This window comes from Gekko japonicus, unplaced genomic scaffold (assembly GCF_001447785.1).
Source record: "Gekko japonicus isolate JY-2015 unplaced genomic scaffold, Gekko_japonicus_V1.1 scaffold53, whole genome shotgun sequence".
NCBI lineage: Eukaryota > Metazoa > Chordata > Lepidosauria > Squamata > Gekkonidae > Gekko > Gekko japonicus.
In genome coordinates, this window is record NW_015162474.1 from 730,204 (window position 1) to 751,612 (window position 21,409).

Consider the following 21,409-nt stretch of genomic DNA (forward strand, 5'->3'; position numbering starts at 1 on the left):
GGTGGAATTATTATCCCGCCCCCCCCAAAAAAAAAACCCACATATGATTTTAAAAAAGGAAAGAAAAGGGCAATTTTCACCCTGCCGTTTGTAGCTCCGCATATGTTATTTAGCTCCTCTCATAATTAGGAGTCAAAGTGAACATTTCTCCCAATGCCTGGCAAATGTCAAAAGCACCCCCTCCCCCTGCATCGTCAGGCTGCGATCCAGCGCGTGCTGCTTTGGTCGTAAATCGGGGAGGGGGGTGATTGCATAGGCCACCGTGTCTAATTTGCACCGCTTGCCAGGCCTTCGGAGGGACCCTCTGGGTGCTGCAGAGAACGGAGACCCCCTTGGCGCTATGGGTCATGCAAGCAGCCTGCAGGAGGGGGGGGATGCGTTCGCCGTTTGGGGAGGGGGTGGGGGAATGCATCACACGCGCCCAAGTTTCGCTGTGCGCAAATGCATGGGCACAAGGATTTGCGGTGCAAATGCTCAGGAGCCCCCCAGGCAGAAAAGGGCCACTCCACTTGCGTCTCCTCAGAAGCAAGTTTTTTTGGGGGGGAGAGAAGTTTGACACACGCATGCACGCACCACCCCACACACACACATACACACACAAATTTAAAAAGGGGGGGGGATATTTCTACAGAAGCACCACTTGGCATCAATCTTCCAATGGAACTTCTTTTGAGTAGATTAGAGGAAAATATAGACTCCTTCTCATCCCCATTTCACCAGCAACTGCTTTCCCCCCCGCCTCCACCTCCCCAGCGTCTCAATATTGCAAAGATGGGGGAGAAGGGGGGGGGAAGGGAAGCTTCGAGGAATCGACCCACCTCTTTCTTCCATGAAAATAAGTTCAGGAACACAACAGCAAAAAGGCAGTTTTAATCCAGAAATGAAGGACAGAAACTGTTGTTAGCAGAGAATTACAGAGGAAGAGTCAACAGCCAACACTCGTCTCCTCTAACTGAAATCTCTCCCCAGCACTGCACCAACTGAATTCAAACTGCCCGCTTAGCCCCACTAAACCACTAGGGGGACTGTTATGACTACTCTCGTCGCCATTGTGGTGACGTCAGAGCCTGGTGTTCAGGCTTTCCATATACAGGGGGCAGTGCCCCAGATGGGCAAGAGACATGGCATCCCTTATCCCATACAACATGAGTGGACAGAAGCTGCAGTAACCCTGCTCCTTCCCTCTGCCTTTTGTGGAAGAGGGTAGGAGTGGGCCAAAGGGCCCCTTTCCAGGGCCATTTTGGTCTTCTAGTCTGCCCCCATTTGAATCCCCACTCTGCAAGGAAGATTTCTGCCTGACCTTGGGCCAGTCATACACTCTCATCCTAACCTACCTCACAAGGTTGATGTAAGGATAAAATGGAGGAGAGACTAATGACGTAAGCCACTTTAGGACCTCATTGGGGATGAGGTGGAGCATAAATGAAGTAAATAAGTAAAAAGTGAAACCAGATAGGTTTCTGCATATTCAGACCACTTTCCAAGCACACAGAAAAATATGACTTTGTAAAGAAAAAATGGGCCAGGCAGGAAGCAATGAATATGTTTCCAGATGCATGGTATTGGGTTGCCAACCTTTAGGTGGGGCCTGGAGTTCTCTCAGAATTACAAGAGAAATAAGTTTCCCTGGAGAAAATGGCAGCTTTGGAGAGTGGACTCTATGGCATTTTACCCTGCTGAGGCCCCTCCTCAAACTCCACCCCTTCAGGCTCCACCCCTAAGTCACCAGGAATTTCCCATCCTGGAGCTGGCAACCCTAGGGGATGCTGACAGCAGCTGAGGGTCAATGAAAGGGGAAAGGGGAGGGGAAGTTATTGAACTCTAGAGGGGGAGAGCCAACTTGTGTCCCCCCATTTCTTATCTAAGAGCAAAGTGAGGCCAATCACAAAAGCAGCAAAGATAAACCACCCACTGACAAAGCAAGCAATCTCCATATATTCAATGGATACCCCAAGTATGCAGAAAAATATTACTTTGTAAATAATTCGAAAGAAAAAACCCAATCTTATGAGGAGTGAGCATGCCTAGGAGTTATAGAATGTTGAAAGGTCCAGAGAGTGCTTTCTTAGGAGGGGAGGAATGAAGGGAGGAGAAATTAGTCTGTTCAAACCACTTAAAGCTCGTAGAATTCTGGAGACAGTCTGAGGAGATCCAAATTGAATCCCCATTCCCACAAGCCGTCAATATTCATCAGTACCAAAGATGATAATATGATGCACTTGTCACTATATCTGACAGTGAAGTAGCTGGCATCCATGCCAATCATGACAATAGAAAAACCAGGCCATCCACAGTCAAGACTTGAGAGATTCCCTAGGTATCCAGAAAAATATGTCTTTGAAAATTTAACCAAAACAGAAAGACCTTTGCCAAAAGAACAGCCTCATGGGTATGTAATATACTCCAAGAGGCAAGGAATGTTCAAGTATTTGCAAGTTACTTAAAAGGAAAAAGGGGAAATCAGCCTGCTCAAGAGCCTTAGCACACATACAGTCTTGGAGAGGGGAATTGCCAAATTATTGCCCATTTGGAATCATAGAGCTGGAAGGGACCTCCAGAGTCATCTAGTCCAACCCTCTGCAAAAGGCAGGAAATTCACAAATACCTCCCCCTCCACACCCCCAGTTCCATGCCCAGAAGATGACAAGAAACCTCCAGGATCTCCAGCCAAACTGGCCTGGAGAAAAATTGCTTCTTGGCCCCAAAGTGACGAGGAGCATTTCCCTGGGCGTGTAAGAAAGGGCCACAAGAACTAAGCACTGATGCAACCCTTCCTGCTCTCCCTCTCATGATCTGCCTAAGTTCACAGAACCAGCATAGTTGACAGATGGCCATCTAGCCTCTGTTTGAAAACCTCCAAAGAAGGAGAGCCCACCACCTCCCAAGGAAGTCTGTTCCACTGAGGAACTGCTCAAACTGTCAGGAAGTTCTTCCTAATGTTGAGCCAAAAGCTTCTCTGCTTTAATTTCAACCCATTGGTTCTGGTCCGACCTCCTGGGGCAACAGAAAACAATTCTGTACCATTGTCTATATGATAGCCCTTCAAGTACTTGAAGAAGGTTATCATATCTCCTCTCAGTCGTCTCCTCTTCAGGCTAAACATACCCAGCTCCTTCAACTTTTCCTCATAGGACTTGGTCTCCAGACCCCTCACCATCTTCATTGCCCTCTTCTGGACACGTTCCACCTTGTCTATACCATTCTTCAATTGTTTGTTGTGCCCAAAACTGAACACAATACTCTAACAGAGGTCTAACCAGAGCAGAGTAAAGTGATACCATCTCTTCATGATCTGGACACTATACTTCTGTTGATACAGCCCACTGCTGACTCATGTTCAGTGTATGGTCTACTAAGACCTCTAGATCTTTTTTGCACACACTACTGCCAAGAGTCTCCCCCAACCTATAATTATGCATTTGATTTTTCCTACCTAAATGCAGAACTTTACATTTATCCCCATTGAAATTCATTTCATTTGTTTTAGCCCAGTTTTCCAGCCTGTCAAGATCATCCTGTATCCAGACTCTGTCTTCTATCGTATTTGCTACCCCTCCCAATTTAGTATCATCTGCAAATTTAATAAGCATTCCCTTTGTTCCTTCACCCAAATCGTTGATAAAGATGTTGAACAAAACAGTTCCCAGGACAGATTCTTGAGGCACTCTACTTGTCACTGCTCTCCAAGAGGACGAGGAACCATTCAAAAGCACTCTTTGAGTGCAATACTGTCAGATCCACCTAACAGTAATGGGATCCAAACCACATTTTTCCAATTTGTCAACAAGAATATTATGTGGAACCTTATCACAAGCCTTAATGAAATCAAGATAAACTATGTCTACAGCATTCCCCTGATCCAGCAAGGATCTTCCTGCAGGCCCCCACCTTGACAATAACTACTAGCCACAGTAACTAAATGAAACCTCCACTTTAATGTCACTCCTCCAATCCATGGGATTTTAGAGGACGTGGCAATATTACCACATATAACATTCTACTTGATGTTATAAAGATAAAGGTTTTACTGAATGAATGTGAGAAGAAAATAATGTTTCTATTGATTGCTGGTTTATTCCTGCTAAGATAGTAGAAAGGAAATTCACATTTCCTGTTTCGGGGGGGGGGGTGCTGAAGATGTTTCTAGAAAAATGGGTTGCTGTATCTCAGCTTTGCAAGAACACTTTATTTATTTATTTTTATTAAATTTTTAGGCCACCTTTCCCTCCGAGCAGGGTTCATGGTGGCTTACAGCAAAGACACAAATCAATAAATAAAAGTAAAAAGGTAAAGGTTTCCCTTGCTCGAAAGCCAGTCGATAGGGGGCAGTGCTCATCTCAGTTTCCAAGCCGAAGAGCCAGCGCTGTCCAAAGACTTTTCTGTGGTCATGTGGCCAGCATGACTAAACGCCAAGGTGCACGGAACACTGTTACCTTCCCACCAAAGCAGTACCTATTTATCTACTTGCAATTTCTTGCTTCTGAACTGCTAGGTTGGTAGGAGCTGGGGCCAGAGATGGGAGCTCACTCCATCATGCGGCACTCGGGTCTCGAACTGCCAAATTTAGTGTCTTAACCTCTGAGCCACTGCAGACCCGAAATCAATAAATAAAACAATCCAATTCCAAGATGGCATAAAAAAATTCAGCTTCCACAAGCCTCCGAAGGGGGATGGGTTGAGAAGAATGGAGGGTATGAGAGTGCTAGACTATGTGCTGTCCCGTCACTGTCCTCAACCGAATACCTGGTGAAACATCTCTGCCTGACATGCCCTGTGGAAAGGTAACAAAACCCACAGGGCATGGATGTTTTCCGGCAGAGAGTTCCACCAGGCAGGGGCCAGGGCCAAAAAAGCCTTGCCCTGGTTGCGGACAGCCGGATCTCTCTTGAGCCAGGAACCACCAGGAGGTTCTTACTTCCTGAGCATAACACTCTTCTGGGGGCATACTGGGAGAGGCGGTCCCGAAGGTATGTGGGTCCCTGACCGCTAGGGGTCTTAAAGGTCAAAAACAGGACTTTGAACCTGATCCAGTGCTCCACCAGAAGCCAGTGCAGCTCGCACAGCACAGGCTGAATATGTGCCATCGGAGGGGTCCCCGTAGGAACCCATGTGGCCGCATTCTGGATCAGTTGGAGCTTCTGAGTCAGCCTCAAGGGTAGGCCCACATACAGCAAGTTACAGTAGTCTATCCTGGAGGTAACTGTTGCATGGATTACCGTGGCTAGGTCAGAGCAAGACAGATAGGGAGCAAGTTGCCTAACCTGGCGCAGTTGGAAAAATGCCAGCCTGACAACTTTCTTGACCTGGGTCTCCATTGACAAGGCGGCATCCAAAGTCACAGCCAGACTCCTGACGGTCAATGCCGGCAATAGCCGCACTCCGTCAAGAGTCAGAAGTTGGCAACCCAACCGTGGCTCCCCCCTCCAGCCACAGAACCTCTGTCTTACCCAGATTCAGTTTCAATCGACTCTGCTTTAACCACCCAATCATGCAAATGCTTGCTTGCATAGTCCAGGCAGTTGCTGAGGATGGAGTTGTTCTGCTTTGTCATCTGTTGCTTCATCAAACATGATGCCAAGAACAATCACAATTCCAGGGTGGTCGCTGCATTAGTCTGTTGCAGAGAAACCAAACAGAAGTCCAGTGGCACCTGGAAGACTAACAACATATGCTTTTGTGAGTTAGAGCTCTGTTTATCAGATGTGCGAAGTCCACAGGAGATGCATTTATACCTAAAGTTATAAACCACAGGGTAGTGGATGTGGCTGTACACTCTCTATGCATTTGATGAAGTGAGCTCTGAGGCAGGAAAGCTGAGTGTTAATTTGTATATTTTTAATTTGTTAGCAGCCTTGGTGGCCCTATGAGGGCAGAAAGGTGGGGTAAAAATAATCATAATTATTATTAATTAATTACTATCATTAATACTACTATTAATATGTCATTAGTTGTTAAGGTGCCCTGGGACTTCTGTTGGAAATGCCAGGTGGCTCATGTCTCCTGTCTCTTCAGGTACCTGGGACTGGGAGTAGGACAGAAGGGAGCAGGAAAGGCCGCCTGATGCAGTGGGACTGGTGGTTCCCTCCCCACGGCCTGACTTCCCCCTCGACTTGAGCCCATGCCACATCATCCCAAACTGTTCTCACACAAGCAGAGAGCCTCTCTCGAAGCTCCGGGAGGGCGAACAGTTTGGAGAGCCTGGCTGAGGCAAGCGTGGAAGGAGACGGTTTACATAGGACATTCCAGGGAGAGGAGGAGAAATGCCTGGAGGAAATCATCTCCTCGTCCATCCAGTGTCAGAAATAGCCCTGGGAAAGAAGTCCCAGACAAGGGAGGGAAGGAGGAAGGAAGAGGGGTGGGGTGCGCCGGAGGAAGAGCGAGAGATTGAGACCGAGGCGCTGCGAGGCTAAGAGCGCGGGGGGGGAAAATCGAGGAGACGCGGCCGCAGACCCTGCAGCGGCTGGCGAGGGTCGGCTCGTTAGTCAGAATGGCTGCGCGGGAAGCATGGGAAGCGCCGCGGACCGCCACCTCTCGCCACCGCCGCCGCCTCCTCCTGGACCACCGCCCCGCCGCGCGCCCTGCCCGAAGGAAAGCCCAAGGAGCCTCCTGAGCGCTTGCAAGCGAGGCGCCGGCCAGCAGGGGGCCGCCGCGGGCTGAGACCCTCAGTCTTGCCGCGCGGGTTGGGGGGTGGGGGGGGCGAGGAAGCCCGGCGCCGTCGTCGGGGTGAAAGGCGCCTCCTCGCCCCGGTGCGCAGCCTGCCTTGCAGATCCCAACGGATGGCAAGGCTGCGATGTGGAGCGGGAGTCTCCTGGTGGCTTCTCGCGCTGGCCCTGCTCAAGGTGGGTGACGCTGGCAGAGCGGGAGACGGGGCGCCCCGTGGGGGGGGGGGAGGGTGGCTTTTGAAGGCAAGAGTCTGACGCCCTCCTGCGGGCGCCGCTTTCGCCCACCTCCCTCCCCGACCTGCCTTAGCTTGGCTGGCCGCCCCACCTGAAGGATGCTCCGTCGGGTCGCTGCTCCAAAGCGCTTAGTCAGCCGTTTCGGGTGCGTTCTGCAGACGACAGCCGCAAACATGTGTGCGTTAGTTCCTGTTTCGCATCCTTTAACCTCTCTGGCCTCTTCAAGATGTTAAAGGAATAGATGGATTCCCCCCTTCATTTTCTCAATTTCATCATGGAGCGAAAGGGGGGCTTTGGGATCGTGCCTACACAGCAGAAGTGTGTCAGATGCATTCATCCAGTCAGCACACGTGCCAGTGAGTTTGCCTGGGTCGTTTTAGATGCAAGGAAGTCACCTCCACTCGGTAGGATTCACTCCAAGCCAGAGTGTCTAAGATTAAGGTGCGAGAGTCTAAAAGGATAGGAGGAATTGTTTAAACTGGTCAGGATGCTTATTGTATGCTGTTTCTGATCGTTCCTTAGAGTGGTCTAGCAACTCCAGTAAGATGCCCCATCAACCAGACGGAGTGGAAGGTCTCCAGCCAGTCCATCTATCTCAGGTGGAGAAGTCTTGGAAACCCTTGTAACTTCAGCGTAACTTGCAGCTCCCACAGTGCCTTATACAGAGTTTGCCAGCCCATCCAGAAACCCAATGGCTCCTATGAATGTGACTACAATGGCTTGGAAGCAGGGACTTTGTACTTCCTCTGGATTGTCTCTCTGTCTGACGGCGAAGCCAGCAACATCACAGTGCAAACAGGTAGGGCTGGCAGGGGGCAGACAGATGCCTGTTTGGGGAGCAGTTTGTGCACAGTGGATCCGTGGTCCCTTTTATCTCTGTGTTACTTGTCCTAATTTGTTATGTTGGTGTCCGATGAAAATATATGGAGATAGCAGTTAGAAGGGTTAGATGTTGGGTGCAGAATTACACCCACACCCCTTTGCTAATAATACTAGCCTTCAGAAAACAACATCCAGGGGTGTTTTTGTAGCTGGGAATCAGTAACCTGGATTACTTTAAAAGGATGTGGTGTGCAATCTCCATTTGAAATGAACACCTGAGAATTATTTTTAATAGCTTTTTTAACAGTTTAGATCCAGAGTTCCTAATTACTTCCCTCACAACCTTTTCAGTAAGCAAATGATACTTCGGTCAGGTATCCTCATTCTGATGTTGTTATTTGTCCTGCCTTACTCTTTAATGTTTGGATATTGTTTGCTCAAGAGTCTTTAGTACAATATGATATGATTTTTTCCCCAAACAATTACAATAACATTTGGAAATGAGGAACTGACCATGCTTCCTCCAGGTGCATAGGTAAGATCACTCTTGAAAACTCTAGTGTGCAAAGAGCAGGTGTTCCTGGTACTGCTGCAAGGAAACACAGGTGACTTTAGATATATTTTAAAAGCCTCTCATTGCTTATATAATTGCCATGTACAAATATTGAACAAATATTCTGTTATATTTGAACTTCTGTGCATTCTGTACTTTTAAAAATCAACTTTATATTGGAAATGTAAAATGTATAGAAGATGAATATTCTGAAGTGACACTTCTTATTGTTTATGATATGCATACTTTAAACTAGCCTCCTAGGCATTATAAATGTAATATTAATAATGGAGCAATAAAACCAGTATACAAGGGGAACAAACCCCATGTCTGGGGGGGACTTAGTACCAGAAAAGTGTCCTTAGGATTGCAGCCTAACAGTACAGTCCTAAGCAGAATTACACTTGTCTAAGTCAGGTGAAGTCTATGGGCTTTAAAGCATGTAACCCTGTTCAGGATTTTACTGTACTTGTATTAATGTTTAGAATTGAAAGTACCAAATCGTGGATTTTCTATCTCCTGTTGCTATTTAAACATGTCTTGGAGGTTGAAAATGAATAATACAAAACATTATTATACAGCGAATGGCACTCTGTTTAAATCGAAACATCTAGAATATGATTAATGACAGATTTCTATGCTTGTTGGAAACTGTATTCTGTAAAATGACATGGTAGTTGAATGAATGGAACAAGGCTGTTGATGATACTGTTATCCCTGTTGGAAGCAAGGAGTTTAAATGTGCAAAGTAGATAAAGTTTGAGTCTATATGTATTTCATCGTTCTTAAAAATACCATTCCCAGATGAAATAATGTTCATTTCATGAATGTTAGCCACTTGTATGTGATGGATAAAGACTGGAACACAAGCCAAGTTTTAATTTAATTTAATTTAATCAAATGGCAAACAGCATGGTTAACCAAAAGAAAAAAATGGTAATACCTAGTGTCATAAGGAGGTCTTTTGTTGGGACATTCCTTTACCTTTATCCTTTTTACTAAATATGTGCTCACTCTCTGCTGATGTTGCAAAATCTTTTTGCTTTAGTTAAAGACATTTAAAAATCTGAAAATTAGACTCACTTCCTAAAATGCATAAAGCCACTATTAAGGTATTGCTGGTTATGGGATGGAAACTGAAATAATAACTTATAAAATTAGTTTTTATCAATACTACTAATAAAGTGACAATGCAGGCAAAGTATGTGTCTTACTTGAATCTTACATAAAGAACAGTTTCTCAGTGTTTCACCAAGACTAACTTCTAATAGAAAATTCAAATAATTAATAATAATTAATAATAATTAATAATAACTAATTCATTAATTAATAATTAATAAAGTACTGTAAATCCTATAATTTAAATATTTTATTTCTATGATATATCAGTATTGGACAGTTGCCAGTCAAGAACTTTATAACAATGTAAATGGTTTTTTAAGTGTTTGTTTCCAGCCAGGGCTTTTCAGGCCAGGCACTTCCCAAACTCATTGTTCCTTTGTTCTAGCGGATGTACAGAGGACTGAGTGTTTTGTGTTCTGGGCTAGATAGATTAGATAAAGTCTGAATTTCTGAACGTCGCCTTCTAGGCACGCAACCTTTTAATTTGCTTTAAAATTTGTGTCCCACCTCCATTACTTTTGTTAAATAGTTTATTTGTTTTAGGGCATGATCCAGCCAGAATTAAGCACTCTGAAATACTTTAATCTGGCAGTACAAATTTCTGAATAGAACACGTCCTTGATTTTCCAGATGTATTCAGTATTGGATTTAAGTGTAACTAGACCATGCCCTTAAGAACTGAATTGTAGCCAAAGAATCAGGGCAGGCAACAAAATGTTAAGCAAATAAAGCCCTTAATAAATGTTAAAGTTCTTAGCACCATATAATACTGGACAATAAATTTCAGAACCTTGTTCAGGGTTTTACAAATCATGGCCTTGACCTGAGGCAAGAATACACCAAAAAAAAGATATTGAAGCATCAACGTCATGTTTCTGATGATCATCCTCTATCAAAGGTAGCAATTGCATTCTATATCAGTTGAAGCTTCCAGATAAAGGCCAGTGCTTTGTAGACTACATTACAGTAGTCTAGCCACAAAGTTATGAAAACTGAATACTTACTGCTAGGTACAAATACAAAAGATGGAGTGCAATCTGAACAGAAGATTTAACATGAGAATGACCAGAAGACACCTAAAGCAGAAGGGAGAGAATCTCTTTTTATATAGTCTCAGCCAGGAAGCCTACCCTGTTGGCCAAGGGAAAGGGTTAACAAGCTTGGGAGCAGCATGTGCTGCTTTTGGTTGGGTTGCACTGTTCCCTGAGCAAGTTCTGAGTGGTAAAAGCCCAGATTATCTGAAAGGTTGACACACGGCTTCTGACCTGTACACTAGGCTGTGCATCCCTAAGCACAATCCCTACATGGGGTACCGGTTGGCCAACCCTCAAGTCCGTTCCATACTGCTTTTGACCTGGGTGGTGTCTTTTCCAGTACAGAATGAAAGCATGCCTATGCATTGTCACCAGTGCTTCCAGAGATACTCCCCGTTTGCCATGGGCCAGTCAGAAGCAGCATGTGATATCAGCATTTTGCTTGTGTAGCATTTCTTCTTAAGTGGGTTTTATCAGATATTTGTTCTTCCAGGTTAAAAGAAGTATAACAGCAGCTTATGTAATCTAATTGCCCTCTCCATCCCTGCACAAAGCAGTACACAGCACTGTGGACTAGTAACTCCTCCTTGCCTGAAAGCCATGTTTCCCTAGTATGTCCATCTCTCCCATCAACACCATAATCATCTTCAGCCCAATGTCTTCTTCCTGTGTCTTCCTCAATATGGCACTTAACCTTTTTCTGTGCTTCACTTCCTGGTTTGTCATTATTAATTTTTTCCTACTCTCCCGTATCCCTCCCATGCTTTCCCAGATCCCTTTGGCTCTTCCCTTGAGATATGCCTGACCTCTACTTTACCTCTCCAGTCCCCACAACGGAGAGACATTGACATTTTATTATTAGCACTTTTCACAGGTTTTAAGTGAATGGATGTACTTTGCATTATGGATTTTTCTTTCTCTCTTGGTATTATTTATTTATTTCTGAATACAGATCCTTTGCCACCTGCAAGATTTGAAATCAAAAAAGAAAAAATCTCAACCACCACCTTGCAGGTTTGGTGGAGCCCTTCCTTAGGAAAAGTAGATCGATATGAGCTACAGTTATTTGATTCTACTATCCAAAAAGTTCAGGAGATCCATGTGCCAGGAGGCATTTCAAGAAATGAAGAGACATTTGCTAATCTCATACCTGGCAGCAAATACACTATCTCTATCAGTGCCATTGCTGGAACTAAAAATAGCCCCACCATTGATGTCAGTGGTTTTACTGGTAAGATTGTTTTCTTTAAGTAATTCATGAAAAGAATTGTTTCGACCAAGAGAATAATGTCAACCCTGCCATTAAGCTAGTACAGGACTTGCAAGAGCAATACTAGCACTCCCATTCAAAGAAAGTATAACTGTTTAAGATGGCACTGCAAAAGAGTTTCCTTTATTATTTGTAACAGTTTCCTGAACAGAAACATCTGAACCCCAGTATGGGTAACAGAAGAAGTCTGTTGCAAAACAGACAGGGGGTGGATTAATGGAATTCTGTCACAGTCAAAAGTCCTTATCCAAACCCAGGCTAAGAACTTTTGTTAAGGGAAGCTGCTGCAAAACAAAGGTGCAAAAATACCAGAGAAAGACTAACCTCACCCTAGTCTTGTTAGGTACCACCAGTCCTTTCAGTCTATCTCAATAGCTTACGAGCAAAAGGACAAGTCTCCCAGCCTTTCAGGGGAATTAACAAGAAAAGCTAGTCCTGCAGGGTTGGACTGCAGACTGAGTTTCCAAACAAACTCAATTACCAGGTAGGTACTCAAAGGCCAAGACTTCTGTAAAAGGCTCTGAAGTCAGTGAAGGCAGAAATCCTCCGAGGGAGGGCAGTTTATAAATTGAATCAATCATTCACCAAAGCATGAGGTGGACTGATAAGTAGACTTGTTTCCCCTCTTTGGACCACAAGGAAGATTGACTTGGAGAAGCTCCATGCCTTTCTTGTTGTGGAAAAGCTGATGTACTCAGATTTTGATTTCTATTTTGAGCCTAAAGAAATGTCTGAAGTTAAATTCAGCTATCTTTCTTATTGTGTTAAATGTTAGAGTCTTTTAGGCTGCAGTCAAACGTGCGATTTGGTGCAGAGGGGAAGCAAGCCTGTTTCCCCCGGTTGACATTAACATGGCAGTGCCGATCACACATCCTTTGTAGCTGCGGGCTCAGCCCATCACTGTCTGATCAGACGGCATGTTCAACTGAGTGGAGGGGGTTGCCTTTTGTTTCCCATGCACATAAACAGGGAATCACACCTCTGCACTGAGGGTTCCCCACGGAGTATGTGGTTATGCACATACTGCTAAGCGAGGAAAAACATCAGCACTAAGTAGGGATGGAGTGAGCAGTCCATCCTGATAGCATGCTTGAGCAATCAGACAGGGGAAAGTCCATCCCTAGCCCATCAGCAAGCATTAGGACTGGACTTTCCCCGGTGTCTTTTATCTCTGCTTCTGTGGCAGAGAGGCATGGGTTGCCAACGACTGTGGGACCTTTCCCAGATGTTGCTGTTGGATTGTGCCCTTTAGATCTGTCAGGCATTCGCAGCTGAGTCAGATCTAAAGGAAGTCTGACCGCGGCCTTAAAGAAGAAAACCAGCTTTAAATATTTTCAACAGTTTATGCAATTTTTTAAAAAATAATCATTATTTTTCTTATTCCTTCTCTCCTCTTAACAGCTCCTTCTCCAGCAGAAAACATCCAAATCTCTGTCCAGATGGAATCAGTCCATGTTTCTTGGTTACCAGGAGTTGGGAATGTGGAGCAATACAGACTGATTTTGCTGGACAAAGGCAGTCAACTTCAACAAAATGAACTAGAGAAACATGTTTTGTCCTACAATTTTTCAGGACTAACACCAGGACATGAATATAATCTTACAATCATCACCAGGGCTGGAGAACTGGAGAACTACAATTTTAGGCTAATTAGGACTGGTGAGACTTTTACAAATTGTTCTCTGTGGCAAAATTGTGGCAGACTTTGTTGACATAAATTGCTCTATAGTTCCACTGTAATACATAAGATTGTAAGAAGTGTGGTTTTCATGGGAAACAGAAAGAGTTGCAGTCTTGAGCTTCTTGAGTTAATAGCAATTGAATAACTCACTTTAATTCATATGCAGTTAAGCATGTGCAAGGGCTACCCCGTTCACTTATGTAAAGGGAGCAGCTATAGCATGCCAAGGACATACTAGGCACCTTGGAGCTTCATCCACAACAGCAAATTGCTGGATCAAAGCAATAGAATATAATAGTTAGCAGTTGGCCCATGTTAGGCATTTTTCTGTCTCCTGCTTCAGTATAACTCTGAACTCTTGGAAGAGTCCATATGACTCAAGTGTTTCAACTAGTAAAATAGTTGCCATTGATGTTGATGTTGTCATAATTTTTTTCTTATATTAATAGCAGTAATATTCCACAAGATCATAGAGCAAGCTTTGTGGAGTGAGACTTTCCTACTTCCCCTTCCTGCTACAGCTCGCTCAACCCCCATTTTGTTTCAGGGGGGGGTGTCAGCAGACCCTAAGGAGCAGCATAGGAGGGAAGGGTCAGTCTGCGGTGAGAGGGGTGAATGGATAGAAATGGCTGCTCCCAAAGTTGTTGAGATTCCGTGATTAAATAAGTCAGTGACTGCAAACAACCCTGTAACTGGAGTTGCTGAGTCCTATTAAGACAGCAAAGCAATCAGAGTAACTAAATGATTGGTTTATGTTTGTCCCAGAACAAAAAAAAACCACTTAAAAACACCATCAAGGTCATCTTCTCTAATGTTGTTGCTTCTGAACACTAAAAAAAAAAGCCAGCTACATTCAGCGGTAGTTGAGCATTTGGCATGGCATCAGAATTTTGTTCAAAGGTTTATGTGGAGTCTAGATTTTGGAGTGTGCAAAAGCAATATGGGCATGATGGACATGTGACTAGAATGTATGAAATGCTCAGAGTGTGAGAGCCTGGATATACATGTACTGAAGTTTGGAGTATACCCTTAGGCTGTGCCTGAAAACTGATGGGAGGTTTGAGGGTGGGAACATCGGGGGCCTTGATGTCCTGTGCACCACTATGTCACTTCCAGGAAAAACCCAGAAGTGACATGGGGTAGCTCTAGGAATCACCAGAAGCTCTGTGGTAAAACCTTGGGGTTTCTAGCGATTCCTAGAGCTGCCGCATGTCTCTTTCAGGTTTTCCCCAGAAATGACATAGTAGCACACAGAATGTTGATTTTTTTAAAAAAAACTTTCTCCCACCCAGTGCTCAGAGTGGCAGTGGACAAGGGCAGCTACCAATGAGGGGCTTCCTAGCATAGTGGGAAGCCTGGCAGCCCTATATATACTGTCCTGATATGTTATATTTTTAAAATGTGGCAATATACACAACTGGATGTATTACAAAAACAACACCCCATCAGGATGGGTGATTTCATTGTCCAGGATGCAGTTCCGAAGCCAATACCCTCTACCTACCATGTTTGTGTGTGTGTGTTCATGTGAGTGTGTGCACCTGGAAGTCATGGTGACCTCTGGTGACTGACCCATACTGGGGGCTTGGAGGATATTCAGAGATGTGGTTGAATAAAACTTGCCCTTGCCTCCCAACTGCTGGTATTCTAAAGAGGCACTCAATGGGGCACCTCAAAGTAGCTGTTTTACTGCAAAGGAATTTCAGAAACAGCCTGGAATGGAAGACTGCTGAAATACAAGTTATTATAAAACTCAGGACAATGGAACCCCCAGAGCTTAACAGAGATATCGGCTTCTTATCTCACTACATATTCTAAATCACTCAGTTCTCACATACTCAGAATTAAACTTTGTTGATCTTAAAGGTGCCACAGGACTCTAACTTAGTTTTCACATCTGTTATTAACTCTTTTATTATCTGTATGGTATTTGCTGCTATTCACAGACCTTACCAACTACATCATTCCAATCTCAGATGTACATATGCATCTTGACTCTAATTATTTATGTATTTATTTAATTAATTCAATTTATATCCCACCCTCCCCGCCAAGGCAGGCTCAGGGCAGCTTACATTAAGAGTTAAAATAAATTAAAACACAAATTATAAACATCATAAAAATCATATACAATAACAAAATAAAGTGCTAGTGGCGGTATGATATTATGTAGAAATCCCAGTAGGCCGTGGTCACAAAGGAGTATAGCCAGAATTGGTAAACAGCTTATCAGACCATTTATAGAGGCTGTCACAGGCTCCTGGTGATAGTGTAGGGGGGCCTTACCACAGTTTGGTTGTTGGAAGTGGCTCCTAATCAAAGGCCTGGTGGAAGAGCTCCATTGTGCAGGCCCTGCGGAACTGTGAGAGGTCCCACAGGGCCCTGATGTCTTCCAGGAGCTTATTCCACCAATACAGAGCCGCTACTGAAAAGGCCCTGGCCCTGGTGGAGGCCAGCCTGGTATTTTTGGGTCCACGGAGGGCCAAACGATTTTGAGACCCCGACCACAGTGCTCTCTGGGGAATATGTGGGGAAAGTCAGTCCCTCAGGTAAGTAGGCCCCAGACGATATAGGGCTTTAAAGGTTAAAACCAGCACCTTGAATTGAAGTCAGTATGCTATTGGTAGCCAATGCTATGCTTTCAGCACAGGCTGGATATGCTCCTGCAAAGGGAGACCCATCAGCAGCCTGACTGCGGCATTTTGCACCAGCTGCAGCTTCCGGATTTGCAACAAGGGCAGCCCCATTTAGAGAGCATTACAGTAGTCCAATCTCAAGGTCACCATTGCGTGGATCACTGTTGCCAGATCATTGTGTCTGAGGAAGGAAACCAACTGCCTAATCACCTCTGTCTTCATTGGATTCAATTTCAATCGGCTCAGTCTAAGCCAACCAGCCACGGCTTGTAATACCCAGCCCAGATCTTCCAGGGTAGAGTCGGACTGACCACCCAACAACAGATATAGCTGGGTGTCATCTGCATATTGGTGACATCCCAGCCCATGCCTCTGGGCAATCTGGGCAAGGGGGCGCATATAGATGTTAAATAACATCTGGGAAAGCACCGCCCCTTGGGGCATTCCACAAATCAGCAGATGCCTTCGAGACAGCTGATCCCCGAGAGCGACCCTTTGTCCCCAACCTTGGAGAAAGGAGGCGAGCCATTGCAAAGCATCTCTGTCCCATGGCCTGGGCAAAAGCCAGACCAGAAGGGATCTAACATGGAAGTGTCATCCATAAAGCCCTGCAACGGTAGCACCACCGCCCCCTCAATTAATTTGCCCAGATAGGGCAAATTGGAAACCGGCCAATAGTTTGCCAATTCAGCCGGGCCCAGAGATGATTTTTTAAAGAGCGGGCGGACCATCACTTCCTTGAGTGCCACAGGGAACTCGCTAAGGGCACCTCGTAACCCCTCATGGGCAGCTTTAATTATAGAATCATAGAATGTTAGAGTTGGAAGGGACCTTGCAGGTGATCTAGTCCAATCCCCTGCACTCTGCAGGAGCATAGCTGAAAGATAGCCCTACATACCTACAAAATACCTGAAAGATGGTTGTCCAGCCTCCACTTGAAAACGTCCAGCAAAGGAGCATCCACCACCTCCCAAGGCAGACTGTTCCATGGCTCAATTAGCCATGAAGGGCATGAATCAAGGCTGCATGTGGTTGGGCATACAGTCGAAAGCAATCTGTCGACTTCCTCTAGACTGAGTGGACTGAAACAATCCAAAACCGGACTAGAAGATGTGCATGGAGCCTTGAGTTTATTCACTGTCTCAATTGTGGCAGGGAGATCGCGGCGGAGCGACAAGTCCTTATCTGCAAAATAGCTCGCAAAAGCCTCACAGCCAATGTCCAATTCCCTAATGATTGGTTTACCCTGTGGCAAGACTGTCAAAGACTTAATAGTTCTAAATAATTGGGCTGGGTGTGAACTCTCAGATGCAATCATGGCCGCATAAAACTCTCTCTTCACGGCTTTGACTGCCATCTCATAGGATCTCATAAACGTCCTGTAAGATGCTCTTGTAGCTTCATTGTGAGCATGCTGCCACCATCTCTGTAGCCATCTCAGCCGTTGCTTTATAATCCTCAGCTCCTGGGTAAACTAGGGAGCAAGCCTAGAGCAGGGGTGCAGAGGGCGCCGGGGAGCGATCTCATTGATAGCTGCAGAGAGTCAGCTGTGCCAATCCCCTACAAGCTCATCCCACAAGCCACCCAGGGGCATCGGATCCCATAGAGCCATCTGAAGCTGCATGGGGTCCATTTGGCTCTACGGGTGAGCTAAAATACATTCACCACCCAAAGAGGGTCGGGGTGGCACATTGAGACAGGCCTTCAGGGCATGGTGGTCCAACCATAGCACTACTGTCGCAGTGATCTGGTCCACTGTAACCCCCCACCCTGCAAAGATCAAATCAAGCATGTGCCCAACCTGGTGAGTGGGAACTGTTACATATTGGGAGAGTCCCAGCGCTGCCATGGATGACACCAGGTCCACTGCCTGTGTGGAGGCTGCATCATCAGCATGGACATTGAAGTTGCCCAAGACTATCAGTCTAGGGTGCTCCAATGCCCAGCTTGACACAGCCTCCACCAGGGACAGCAGGCTAGTGGCGGTGCATTGGGCAGATGGTATACCACCCAGATAGCCAAACTCTCCCCAGCTTCCCACACTAGGCCAGCACACTCAATGCCTGTGAACTTCAGAGATTGGAGCGCACGCAAGGAGTAAGCCTCCCAAATGAGCAGGGCTACTCGGCCCCCCTGCCCCCTGGTCCATGATTGGTGAAGGACTGAATACCCGGGTGGAGCTACTGTCTCCCCATCTTGCACCTAGGTTTCGGTCATGCATGCCAGGTCTACATGCTGCTCAAGCAGGAAATCCTGAAGGACCGTGGTCTTGTTGTTGATAGACCTGGTATTACACAACACCAATTTCGGAGGGGGGTCATTCAACCTAGCCCCACTACCTACTACCTTTGGGATGGGATACAGGCTGGAAGGAGGCCAAGCCAGTCTATTTCTCTGTCTCCTTCCCTTATATCTATGCTTGTTCCCACTGCTACATAATTAGCCCTTCCTGCCATCTAATACCCCCACACCTATATGTGAAGCTAGAGGAAATCTGTTTCAGTGTATCTGAGGAAGTATGCATCTGTACATGCTAAGTCTCTCAGTTCTCGCTTATACCTAGAATTGAACTTTGATGGTCTTGGAAGTGTGACTGGACCCAAACTTAGTTCTCACCTCATTTGTTAACTCTTGTATTTGTATGTTGACTTGCTGCCATTCAGAGGTTTTACCAACTGCCTTAATCCATTCTCAGCTATCGTTACCACCAGGGGTCGTTTCATAGAAAAAGAGCTAGGGGAACTCATTAGCATAACTCATTAGCATATGCCACACCCCCTGACATCACCGGAAGTGTGTCATAAGGCCACACACCCCGCCCCCCACGGTCCCGGCCGCCGGCGGCGGCCTTGCAGCTCCACTGCTGAGCTCCATGAGGGGCCCGGCGGTGGACCTGCAAGGCCGACAGGAGTGCAAGGAAGCCCCACGAAGGCCCTCCCTGGCCCCAGGCAGGAAGGGGTGGGGAGAGGCAGGGAGGAAGCAACTTACCCTCCCTCTTCTCCTGCCTCCTCCTGGCTGAATGAGGGCCGGAAGCGGGGTGGCCGGAAGCAGGGGCGGGGCTTCGTCATGTGCCCCGCCCCCGGACCTCACCCGGGGGAACTGCGATCGCCCACGATCCCCCCGAAATGACCTCTGGTTACCACCCACTTACTTATGCATCTTGACTCTAACTAGCCCTTCCTGGCAACTACCCCCCCACCCTCCATCTACCTGTATGTTAGGCTTGAAGAAAATGTATGTTTCAATGTATCTGATGAAGTGTGCATGCACATGAGAGCTTATACCCAGAATTAAACTTTGTTGGTCGTCAAGGTGCCACTGGACTCAAACTCTGTTGTATTACCATCAGCCAGAAATTCATGGGACCACACAAACCAGGCAAGATCATGGAGAACAAGGAAACAAATATCCGTTGGGACTTCCAATTGCAAACACATAAACAGCCGGAGCATAACACCCCTGATATCACCACTGTCGTAAAAAAAATGAGAAACAGGGTTTGTATCATTGACATCGCGATCCCAAGAGACAGCAGAATAGAAAAGAAAGAACTGGAAAAGACCATGAAACACCAAGACCTATGAATAGAGTTAGAGCGCCTCTGGGAGAAGTTTACCATCATGCCAGTTTGTCATTGGAGCCCTTGGAGCAGTGTCTAGAAGTTTTTGAAACACCTGGACATTCTGGGCATTGAGCAAATAATACTAGCTCAGCTCCAGAAGACCGTTTTGCTTGGAGCAAGAATCCTGCAAAGATGCATCTGCAATTCCCAAGAACTTGTCTAGATCTCAAATTGCAGAACATCGTCTACCAGTCAAATATCTGACTGTGACAAATCATCATCATCATCCTATAATTGTTGCCTGTAGTATATTGCCAGTTTTAAGATGGAAATAGAGTATTAATAGGGACCGCAGTGGCTCAGAGGTTAAGACGCTGAGCTGCAGACCAGAAGGTCTGTAGTTCGGCAGTTCGAGACCCGAGTGTGCCGCATGACAAAGTGAGCTCCCGTCTCTGGCCCTAGCTCCTGCCAACCTAGCAGTTTGAAAGCAAGAAATTGCAAGTAGATAAGTAGGTACCACTTCGGCGGGAAAGTAACAGTGTTCCATGCGCCTCGGCGTTTAGTCATTCTGGCTACATGACCATGGAAACGTCTTCAGACAATGTTGGTTCTTCGGCTTGAAAATGGAGATGAGCACCACCCCCTAGAGTCGGATTTGACTAGGTTTTGAGCAAGGGAAACCTTTACCTTTATAGATGTATTAATACATATATACCTTTTCAAAAGGTAAGAATTATTCTCTGCTCTGGAAAAAAAAGGGGATGCATTTTGAAATGTTTGAATGATAGTGTTTTGTTTGCTTTGAATGCACAGATAATGATGCTGTGCATTTATCAGCAATGTGTATCTACATATGGTGAGCTATCTCTTGCAAGCTACACAAGGTATACTGAACAAAGAGTATAGTCTGAGCTAGAGACATAACATGTAAAATGACCTTATGCAATATTTGAGAGATTAGGGCCAAGTTGATTTTTCTCCAGTTTTGTTTTGGAGCTTAAATGTTGTGATTTCATTTTCTTTAAATGACATCAGTGAATAGCCAAATCTGGTTGACCACATCAGTTTGTAACACTATTATGAGCCCGAAAAATTCCTTGATCCTACTTTTTTTGTGTCTTTTTGCTACTGTTCACAGCTATCCTCTCCCCACAGCTGCTTCGGTTTCCATTTTTTTGCTTCTGTTTCATGTCTTCTCAACCAGTGCCAGCTAAACAGGGATCACATAGTGGAGATGATGGTACTATAATAGTACATATATTTCAGAAACAATTATTTTGTCTAATTAGACAATACATTTCTTCTTCTTTTTTTAACAGCCCCAGCCAAAGTCTTAGATTTGGTAGTAGCTAATTATGGCAGCTTGGATTCATTAAAAATTACATGGAAGAGACCACCAGGGAAGCTCGATTTCTATAATATCACTTTGTCTCATCGTGGGTCTGTTAAAGAAAGGAAGACATTACAGCCAGGTGTCACAGAAGCATACTTCGACAAGTTAATTTCAGGAGGTCTTTATCAGGTTGATATTCGCACAATCAGTGGAGAATTGTTTGCTGAAACGACAGCAGATGGCAGAACAGGTATGTTTCCAGTTTCATGAAGCAATTTTTTAAAATCAAAAGCATGTTGGCCTTGTGTATCCAGTACTTATGCAGAAAATATGCTTGAGAAAGAAAAGCAAAGGGAACTAAACCCAACCTGAAATATTCACTTGCAAGTCCAATAGACTGCTGTATATGATACTGTTATTTCATATGTATGTATAATGTTTTTAATTGCTAATTAATACATTGTGTAATAAATTGTCATATCTTTTATGTTTGTTACACT

General features: G+C 45.3%; 1 protein-coding gene across 1 annotated transcript in view; it reads left to right on the forward strand.

Moving 5' to 3' along the window:
* The window catches only part of PTPRB (protein tyrosine phosphatase, receptor type B), a 118,495-nt gene that overhangs the window by 27,607 nt on the left and 69,479 nt on the right, over window positions 1-21,409 (forward strand). The window contains exons 4-7 of the mRNA XM_015405701.1: window positions 7,419-7,695; window positions 11,380-11,658; window positions 13,099-13,356; window positions 20,896-21,159. Coding sequence (XP_015261187.1) covers window positions 7,419-7,695; window positions 11,380-11,658; window positions 13,099-13,356; window positions 20,896-21,159 — 1,078 coding nt within the window. The remainder of the gene's footprint in view (window positions 1-7,418; window positions 7,696-11,379; window positions 11,659-13,098; window positions 13,357-20,895; window positions 21,160-21,409) is intronic.